At 37.7% G+C, this 10,408-nt stretch overlaps 3 protein-coding genes across 3 annotated transcripts; 1 reads left to right on the plus strand and 2 right to left on the minus strand.

Annotated features, from left to right (window-relative positions):
* Positions 1-1,942: 1,942 nt before the first annotated feature.
* Positions 1,943-3,358, plus strand: LOC109241198 (probable CCR4-associated factor 1 homolog 11). Its single transcript, XM_019407911.1, has one exon. It carries the CDS (start codon positions 2,288-2,290, stop codon positions 3,125-3,127), a length of 840 nt encoding a protein of 279 aa, XP_019263456.1. The 5' UTR covers positions 1,943-2,287; the 3' UTR covers positions 3,128-3,358.
* A 240-nt stretch (positions 3,359-3,598) lies between these two features.
* Positions 3,599-4,807, minus strand: LOC109241191. The gene is made up of 2 exons (XM_019407906.1): positions 4,435-4,807; positions 3,599-4,161 (listed from the first exon to the last, which is right to left on the minus strand). Exons 1-2 carry the CDS (start codon positions 4,805-4,807, stop codon positions 3,599-3,601), a joined length of 936 nt encoding a protein of 311 aa, XP_019263451.1.
* A 718-nt stretch (positions 4,808-5,525) lies between these two features.
* LOC109241192 lies at positions 5,526-6,669 on the minus strand. Its single transcript, XM_019407907.1, has 2 exons — positions 6,484-6,669; positions 5,526-6,422 (listed from the first exon to the last, which is right to left on the minus strand). The coding sequence occupies exons 1-2, from the start codon at positions 6,667-6,669 to the stop codon at positions 5,526-5,528; spliced, it is 1,083 nt and encodes a 360-aa protein (XP_019263452.1).
* Positions 6,670-10,408: the final 3,739 nt, after the last annotated feature.

The following is a 10,408-nucleotide window of genomic DNA, read 5'->3' on the forward strand; positions in this document are numbered from 1 at the left end:
AAAGTTGTTCACACTTTTCACTTAGATACTCTATCTTAAATCTGTTCCATTTGAACGTCAACCATATCTCAAATGTATCATTTGGACAGAATCTGGTGTTGTGGCATATGCGTGTTTTACACCATTTTTGAGAGCGTGGAAGATCCAATTTTTCTTTTTAAAATTTTTCTCTTTCTTTTTCCTCATATTCTTTCGCACACCATGTCTAGGTCACCACCTTCGCCTCTCTCTCCCTGCACCAGTCCACCATCATCCCTTAATGTTTTAGTTTTCACCAGCTATGTCGAATTGCCGTTGTGCATAATGTAGTTATTGTAATGTCGGTAGCCAAAGCAATGAAACGCCCTCCCAAATTTTCAGTGGGAGTTACGCTTTAAAAGATAAGAACAGCTTCATTATAATTCAGTCGCAAGAGATAAAGTTTTCCCATCATTCGCACTCAGATAAAGCTATGGAGGAGATGAGGAAAAAATCGTGGGGAGAAGACAAGATGAAAAAGATGAAGAGAAGAGAGAGAACATAACGCCTACCTGGCCGACGGCAAGTTGGTGGAGGAGGTCGTGATCACAATGAATCATTTTTTGTCAAAGATTTCAAACAATTATTAAAAGAAAGGTATTTCAACAAAAAAAAAATTGACATAAATTTCTCCCTCTCCCAGATCTGAGTTTTCATTGATTGCTCTAAATTGAAAAAAACAGGATGATGAAGTTTACCCATTTGTTCTTAGGTATTGAATTTAGTAAATCAATTTACTGCGACATCTGATGAGGTTAATCATCCATGACAAGAGAAATTGTTAGCTGATTATTATGTCTACTGCTTGTTCTTAATGTTATTGAAGAATGATGGTAGGGGTAATAGTGGATAAGACGACATGCGTGGTACCTTTGTTCTTCTCTTTGGGGGAGGGGGGGGGGGGGTAGGGGCATCCGGGAAGATGGCGAAAGGATGGGGTGGGCTTCTTATTTTTCTTTTACTCTTTTTAAAATCCACATGTCCCCATCTTATTTGTCATTCCGGCGTGTGAATTACACGCATGTTTTATGTTCGACTTCTTAAATGAAACAGGCTTAAGATGAAGTATCTAAGTGAAAAGTGTGGGCAACTTTAAGGGATTGTCGATTATTGTGCCTATAAATTTATCCACATAATGTTTAACCAACTAATATATGCATAGACTTTTTTTTTTAATTTAATCTAAATTTATATATATATATATATATATATATATATATATGTATATATTTTTTTTTTTCCTTACTTCGTTAAATCACTTAACACATGTCATGCCTAATTAAGTGGTCAACGATAAATGTAAAGGTATTGGACTCCGTAGGTGTTAGATTTGAATCTCATCAACGGTGGCGGATCCACATGTATTGAAGGATTGACACCCTTTCGTTGAAAAACTACTTTTTCTTTGCTCATCAAAAAAAAAAAAAAACTACATTGTCTAGCTAGGCCATTTTTCTTTTTTTTGTATGTATATATGTTGCACATTAACACCCCTTGACTTCTTTTAGTAAAATTTTTGCTCCACCCCTGCTCATCAAAGTACATATCTAACTTATGTGTTGATGTCGCTGTTAATGTAATGTAAAATAGTGTCAATTTACATTGATCGGTGCTGTGAAAATACCGTAAGAACATATCACCCTTATACAACCTAAAATTGAAGAAAAAGTACCCAACTTCTACACACGATGATGTCAATTTTCCACTTGACCGGCATGCAACAGATTCAGCTCACTCCCAGTCTGTACAACACAAAAATCACACGCAACAAATTGCAACATAAAATATAAAGATTTATAGCGTAACTCACAAATAAAGCCGCCTTTTTTAGACCAATTCCCTTTTGGACTGTGAATTAGCATTCTATTCTACCAATAAATGCATTATTGTACCAACTTGATTTATAAACTGTCCAGACGCGTTGAACTTAGACCCAAAAAACAGAACCTTTCCTTTTTTTTTTTCCTCCTTTTCCTTGTCTGAACCGCAGTTTTTTGGAAACAATGAACTAATCCCTCCCTTGTCCCACTTGGTAATCTTTTTCTCCTTTTTTAATTCTAACATTCCTTTGTTTATTTAAATCCCCTTATCCCTCTCTTTCCAAGCAACACTCGTAGATTCTTTTTCCTTTGTATAAAAACCAGTTCTTTCGCCACACCCACATCAGCAAATCAAAGCTTTTTGCTTTCAGATTTCAATTTCACTGCAAACCCATTATTTATTTTCGATTTTAGACCACCCATCTGAGAATCTTGGAAAATTGTGACTCATGGCTGTTGAAAAAGCTGCTTCGGATCCGAACCCGATTAAGATCCGGGAAGTTTGGTCCGATAATATTGATTCTGAATTTGAGCTTATACGAACAGCTATTGATCAGTACCCTTACATCTCAATGGATACTGAATTCCCGGGCGTTATTTTCAAGCCGGAGGTTGGTTCTTTCCAGCAAAATCGCCGGCGACATGGGCAACATTATAAGTTGTTGAAGTCAAACGTTGACATTTTGAACCTTATTCAGCTAGGACTCACGTTGTCGGACGCCGACGGGAATTTGCCGGATTTGGGTTCCGGCGGGGTGCACCGGTACATATGGCAGTTCAATTTTTCCGATTTCGACGTGGCGCGTGATCGTCACGCGCCGGATTCTATTGAGCTTTTGCGTCGCTACGGGATTGACTTCGAGAAGAACAAGGAATTCGGGGTTGACTCGGCGCGTTTTGCTGAGTTGATGATGTCTTCTGGGTTGGTTTGTAATGACTCAGTGAATTGGGTCACGTTTCACAGCGCGTACGATTTCGCTTACCTGGTGAAAATCCTCACGCGCCGGGAGCTTCCCGGGAAGTTAGAGGACTTTTTGGGAATTCTCAGGGTGTTTTTTGGAAATAATGTTTATGATGTAAAGTACTTGATGAGGTTCTGCGAACTTTACGGTGGGTTAGACCGGGTTGCGAAGGCACTAGAGGTGAACCGGGCGGTCGGGAAGTGCCACCAAGCCGGTTCAGATAGCCTGCTGACGTGGCATGCATTCCAAAAAATTAGGGACGTGTACTTTGTAAAAGACGGACCGGGAAAATATGCCGGCGTTTTGTATGGATTAGAAGTGTATTAGGAATTAGTACTAATTTTTTAATTTGTTAGTATTAAATAATATCTTAATTAAATACTTATTTTTGGTGGTAAATTGTGGTCTCTGATTCCCTAATCTTAAAGTTTTTTTTTTTTTTTTGGTAATTATCATATTTTATTACCAAAGCAAGAAATTATAGCTCAAAACAAAGCAAACTAAGTCTGGACATTCTCCCAGACTTAATATTCATCAATGTAACTCCTATTCTTCTTACTGATTATCTATTCACTATTCTATTTACATTTTCAGTATTCATCATCCCTTATGGATAAAAGTTCAGGTCCTCAAGTCTTCTTTGTAGTCTTGGTATCGTGTATCCCCTTCCACTTATCATTTGTATAGCTTGTCTTGGTCAGTTACGTCCTCTGGTCTTTTGTTAGTCTTAGGTAAAATTTTGTAGTTCCTCTCCTGCCACACCTGATATACACAGCTTGCTAGTGCTATTCTATAGATTTAAGAGTTTGCTGATCTGCTCTTAGCATTGCTGCATGCCCAGTCTACTTCTTGACTCCATTCCATCGGTTGCCTGTTGATTCCTATCCACCGTAGTATTTTGCTCCATATTCCTGCTGTAAATGAACATTTGAAGAACAGGTGCTCCATGCTTTCCTCTTCCACTTTGCACATAGGACATAGTGTTTCATTTATTACTCCCCATCTTGCTAGCCTGTCCCTGGTACTCAGTTTGCCCAGTAAAGCCATGTACAGTATAAAGTTCCACTTTGGCATTCCTCCATTATTGCATACCAGCTTTCTCCACTGAACCTTCTGGTGATCCTTCCTTAACATCTTGTATATGCTGTTGATTGTTAGGCACTTCTTCTCAAGTATTTCTTCCAAATTGATCCCTGCTTCTATCATGTAGTGCTTAGCATTCAGTATCTTCTTTACTAGCCATGAAGCTTGATTAGCTTCTATACAGTTTACAGCTTTGCCTTTCCCATAGTAAGTATGAATCCACTGCACCCAAAGTTTGTCCTTCTTTTGAGCAAGGTTCCATAGTAGTTTGCATATGGCTGCTTTGTTCCATAGTTCAATATCCAGCAAGTTCTAGCCTCCATTTTCCTTTGGTTGACACAATTTTTCCCATGCCACTAGAGCTTTTTTTGTTAAATCAATCCCCCCAGTCCACAAGAACTTCATGCATATAGCTTCTATAGCATGAACCACCTTCTTTGGAAAAATAAATAATTGAGACCAGTATATTTGAATTGATAGCAGTACACTCTTTATCAACTGAATCCTGGCAGCATATGAGAGAAATTTTGTAGTCCATGATGTAATCCTACCAAGCATCTTGTCTAACAGTGGTTGAAATTGTATGATTGACATTCTTTTTGTGCTTAATGGGACTCCCATATATTTTATAGGCAATTCTCCTTTTGGAAACCCCAACTTCTCCATGATGTTTTGTTGTACAGCTGTGTTCACACCTCCAAAGTATATAGAGCTCTTGCTTGTGTTTGCCTTCAGTCCTGACATCTTTGAAAACTCCTGGAAGCAGTTGTATAGCATCTGAATGGATACTTCATCTCCTCTGCAGAATAGCAACAAATCATCAGCAAATTCTAGCTTAATAATTTGTAACTTCTCACATCTTGGGTGATAGTTAAAGTCTGGCTGGTTCTTCAAGGATCTAAGTAGTCTGCTTAGGTAATCCATGGCTAAAACAAATAAGAATGGGGATAGGGGATCCCCTTGTCTTAGTCCTTTTCTTGCTGGGAATGGACAAGTAGGCCTGCCATTTATTTGTATAGAGTATGAAACAGTACTTAGGCACTTCATGATCCATTGAGTAAATCTTTCAGGGAAATTCAATGCTATCAAGACCTGTTTTAAGAAGCCCCACTCTAGAAAGTCATAGGCCTTTTGCATATCAAGTTTGATCATACATCTTGGAGTAATGCCCTTTCTTCCATATCAATTCATGACTGAGAATGATATTATCAAATATAACTTTTCCTGGTACAAATGCAGTCTGATTTGTATCAATGAGGCTGTCCATAACAATCTGCAGTCTTGTAGTTATTATCTTGGATATCACCTTGTATAGTACAGTACAGCAGGAGATGGGCCTATATTCTTTGATTGAAGTTGGAGTCTTCACTTTTGGGATCAAAGTCACAGCTGTGCAGTTTATTGGTTTGTATATCTCTCATGTATCAAGAAACTGCTTTGTTGCTTGGATTATTTCTTCCCCCACTATTGACCATGCTTTCTTGAAAAAACATGCATTGAATCCATCACATCCTGGGGCTTTGTTGTCATCTATGTTCTTTATTGCTTTATAGATCTCTTCTGTAGATATTGGCTCTATTAGCTTCATTTGTTGGCTTCATGTCAGTATTTTTCCATTCTTCATGACTGTTGGGTTGATCAATTAGATTTGTTCATCAGCATTTCCAAGCAATTTTTTGTAGAATCCCACCACTTCCTCCTCCACCTCTTTGTCATTCTGCAGCAGCTTCCCATCTTGAGTCATTAGGATTTTAATGTGGTTTGTAGAAGTCCTACTCTTCATACAAGCATAGAAATAAGCACTGTTAGAATCCCCAAGTTTCAACCATTTTGTTCTTGACTTTTGTCTCAAAATGCTCTCCTCAATCAGTACCCATTTCTCTAGCTTTCTTCTTAATTCTTTCTCAGTATCAAACAGGTCAGTTGGATGATTTGGGTCTTGCATCTTCTCTTGTGTTTCCTGCAGTTGTTTCCTAATTGTTCGGACTGTTTCTCTGACTTTTTTGAATTCCTCTGTATGCATCTTCTTCAGCTCTATGTTCACTGCTTTAAGTTTCTGCCATATTCTTTCCATTCCTTCCCCTCTAGTAACTGTACTCCATGCTTTGTCAACCACTTGTAGAAAGTCTGGATGCTCAGCAACATAGTTGTAAAATCTGTATGGTTTTGGACCTTCTGCATTTATTTCCTCAAATTGTAAACAAAGAGGAGTGTGATCAGATATGAATGGTTCCATCACCACCACTTCCATTTGGTTCATTGTTGTCATCCATTCAGCATTAACTATGGCTCTATCTATTTTACTCCACACATGGTTATTTGTCCATGTGAAGTTCCTGCCTATATATTTTAGTTCATTCATGCCATTGTTTAACATGAAGTCCCTAAAATCCCTTATTTCTACTTCCTGTACTGGATTTTCACTCTTCCTGTCCTCCACTCCCTTCACTGCATTGTAATCCCCCATTGCTATCCATGCTTCATCAATTTCAGTTTTTGATCCCTTCCAATTCCTGCCATAGTCCTTTCCTATCTTCAACTGTATGAAGACCATACACAGCTGTAAAGTAGAATTGAATCCTACCATTACCAATGTTCACCTTCCCATGAATCAGTTGATTGCTTTTCCACATTTCAATGAATTGGATATTGTTTGGATCCCACATCACCCATATTCTCCCCTTCCCTTTGCTATCATAGTTTGCACTATATCTCCAATTTGCTGTTATCTTTTTCATGATCTGTTTGCCTTTTTCTTCATTTGTCCTGTGTTCATATATAGCCATAAGGCTAACTTTATTTTTATTGATAAATCTACTTAACTCCTTTTGCTTGAAGCACTTATTAATTCCCCTGATATTCCAAGCTACTAATTTCATTGTTGGTTGTGTAAATTTTGCATTACCCCTATTCCTTCACTCCTGCTGCACTGGCCTTGCTCCACTGTTCTGCCTTGTTCAGTCTGCTTTTCCTGTTCATTTTGATTAAGTACATTAAAGTCATTTGTTATGCTCATCCTTCCTTCAGCGGTTACATGTGTTGGTTTTGCCGCAGATTTTCCTTTTGCTTCCTTCCATCCTCCATTGTCCACTGCTATCATTTGGTTTTCAGTGTTGTTTGTTTTCTCTTCTGCTTTCCCTTTCTCCTGTATTTGTCCTCCTGTCCCTTTTATTTGCCATATCTTCTTCTGCACATTGTTCCTTGTTGGTTTTGCATTTTCCTGTTCCCTTTGTTCATTACAACTGTGGCCAATCATCAAACACTTTCCACAATAGTCTAGTTTCCATATGTACTCCACTCTTTGCCTAAATTTCCTTCCATTTAGGTCCTGCACCATTATAGCATCAGGAAGTGGCACTGTTATATCCATTTCAATTAATATTTTGGCATATAATATTCTCTCCATTCTTGTTGTACATTCATCAGCATAAAGAGGCACCCCTATCCCACTCCCTATCCTGCTCAGTGAGTCTGCACTCCAACAATTCAATGGCAAATTTGGCAATGTTACCCACAGGGGAATGGTCTTCAATATCTCATCCTTGAAATTGAAATCAGGCGTCCAGACTTTAGTAATTATAGGCTTGTTACCAATCGTGTGAGGTCCTGAAAACATAATTGCATCTCTATCCTCCTTATTAGTGAATTTTATTACAAAGTATCCTTCGTTATGAAAGTAGATCATCGGTTTAGCTACGAAGTTCCATTGACTAGCCACAAATCTCTCCAGAGCTCCTATAGTAGGTGTGTTGCCTACTACATATAATATCATAGAATTCCGCCATTTTTCTGTTTCTTTCTCCACTTCATTTTTTGCTAATTCAACAATAATTTTCCCATTTTTCACAATTGGAGCCACAAAACTGAGATTCATACCTCGCAATCCAAATCGATTGTTTCCAACTAGATTAGCCCATGTCCTGTTCTCAGGTATTTTTGTTTGAGTTTTATCCGCTTTTTCCTGCACCTCCGTCACCTTTTCGCTCCCCTGCTCAATTTGCTCCTTCTGAAGTAGATCTCCACATGCATGTACCGACACCATGGTTTGAGGAGTTCTTCTGATCTGATTGTTGTTCAGCTGCATAGTTCCACTTACAATTGCACCGGAGATTGGCGTGTTAGGTCCACTCCGATTTGGCAAGTTTGGCCAGTCTGATTCCTCTTCCGTTCCTTCTCCTTCCTTGCATGCAGTTGTTATACCTATCCTTTTGGCAATTGCCTCAATAGCCACATTTGTTTTGTTGTTTTGCTTCCTCGCCGGCCTTCCTCTGGCCATTTCCGATGGCTGAAACACGATAACTTCACTACTGTGTTCTAGAGAGAGAAAGTAGAGAGAGCGAGAGAAACTATCTCTCTTATTTCCTTCACACCAGAAGTTTTCCTAATCTTAAAGTTTAACAAGTCATACATTATTTGTTTCTTTGAGCTGTCTCTAGAATATTTCATTTGTCTAATTAGAGAATCTACAACGACTATATGAAGAAGGTAAGAGATACAAACTCAGAAAATATCAAGAAGATAAAACCAAAGTTCAGCATCTAATATGTTAATCATATTTGACACATGGTCACATATAAAAAAAAATTGTACTTTTAGAGTTAGTCATTTTAAACATTGTATGACGTTTATGTGGTAATAATATTATGCCATTAAGATTAAAACGAGTAGTTTAAAATTAAAAACTTTTAAATATGTATATAGTTCTATTTATGTTGAACAGAGAGAAATGAGAATCACAAGTTTCAATTTGCACTGTAATTATTTAGTTGACGAATTGTGTCGGAGGTCGGAGGTCGGAAGAGTCGCATGCATGTTAAATGCGACTCTTTTACTTGTCTAGTCTTTCATGTGGTTTGATGTATTTTATGTGAGAAGGGCACCACCATGAGCATATTTAGTGTAGAGGTTATGAATTCATTGCTTTCAATCATATCTTATGTTTTTGTCTAAAAAATTATTAAATATATATAAATTATAAATTTTGAACCTATTAAATTAAATGTAATGAGATAGGATTGCGAATCTGTACCATAAAGTTTATATTCTGCCTCTGCCTCTAAGCACTGTTGTTTGATTAGCAAGGAGAGAGAAAAAAAAAGCCTCTAGTAGTAGCTAAATTTTGGAGTGCACATTGCTGCATGAAAATTAGGTCGTCTAAGAGGTGGAGTTGAAATTCACAAGAGGTTGACCTTGTTAATATTATTAATGACTCCTGGAATAGTAATCTTGACCTTCTACAAGCTACCTCACTTTTTCAGTACAACATTACGGGGTGGAACATGCATGTTTTTGAAAATATTTTTACAAAAAAGAAGACTATTTTAGCTAGACTTACTGGTATACAAAATTCTGCCAAGTATGCCACTAGCTCATTCCTTCAAAATCTTGAAATCTCTCTTATAAAAGACTTCAACGATATCCTTAGGTTGGAAGAAGAGTTCTAAGAAATTGAAATCTCGTATAAATTAGATTACTAATGGAGATGCAAATACTAAATATTTCCACATCTCAACCATTAATCGAAGAAGAAGAAATCGTATTATCTCTTTTATAGATGATACTGGTAACTTGATTTATGACCAAGCTGATATAGAAGTCCATTTTTAACTACTTCAAAGCCCTTGTATTCCACTGTTCATCTTGACGCAGCTAATCACTACAATCATTATCCTTTTCCCATTCTCACAGATTCAGACAAAACACATTTAGGAAGAGACCTCCGTGACCATAAAATCTTATAAGCTCTTCAACGCACCCGGACCAGATGGTTTACACCCTTTTTTCTATAAGAAATACTGAAAAATTGTGGGTCCCTCTGTCCTATCACGCTGCCATAATATTTTCACCACTAGTACCATCCTTCCGGAACTAAACCGTACTTATTTGTGTCTCATCCCAAAATTCGAAAACGCCAATAATATAAAGAACTTTAGACCCATTGGCCTTTGCAATACTATCTATAAACTTGTCACAAAAGTTATCGCAAACCGTATTAAACCCCTTTTAGACAAGCTTATTGGTCCCCATCAAGCTAGTTTCCTGAAGAATAGAAGAGTGGCCGACTGTGCAATCATTGTTCAAGAAGTTGTGAACCACTACCAAAAGATGAAAGGTTCAAAAGCTAACATGATTCTTAAAGTTGACCTTGAAAAAACTTTTGATCGATTGGAATGGTCTTTCACACATTGCAATCTCACTTTTTTCCAATTCCCTCCGAATCTTATTTAACTTATTATGTCTTGTATTACTCCCTCCACTATGTCTATCCTATCAATGGAAGTAAAATTGAGTTTTTTTGCCCTAGTAGAGGCATCAGACAAGGAGACCCTATGTCTCCCTACATCTTTATACTCTGCTTAGAAATGTGTGACGACCCGACCCGTCGTCTCATGAGAACCGCTCGTAAATGATGTTATTCAGGAGTATTCCAATGTTATGGGCCTGTTACATGTAGGCGGATCCTGAAAGGGTCATGGTGGGTTGGATCACTACTTAGAGATTTGCATATTTTACCGTTATGAGAAT

This window comes from Nicotiana attenuata, unplaced genomic scaffold, assembly GCF_001879085.1.
Source record: "Nicotiana attenuata strain UT unplaced genomic scaffold, NIATTr2, whole genome shotgun sequence".
In the NCBI taxonomy this organism is placed as follows: domain Eukaryota; kingdom Viridiplantae; phylum Streptophyta; class Magnoliopsida; order Solanales; family Solanaceae; genus Nicotiana; species Nicotiana attenuata.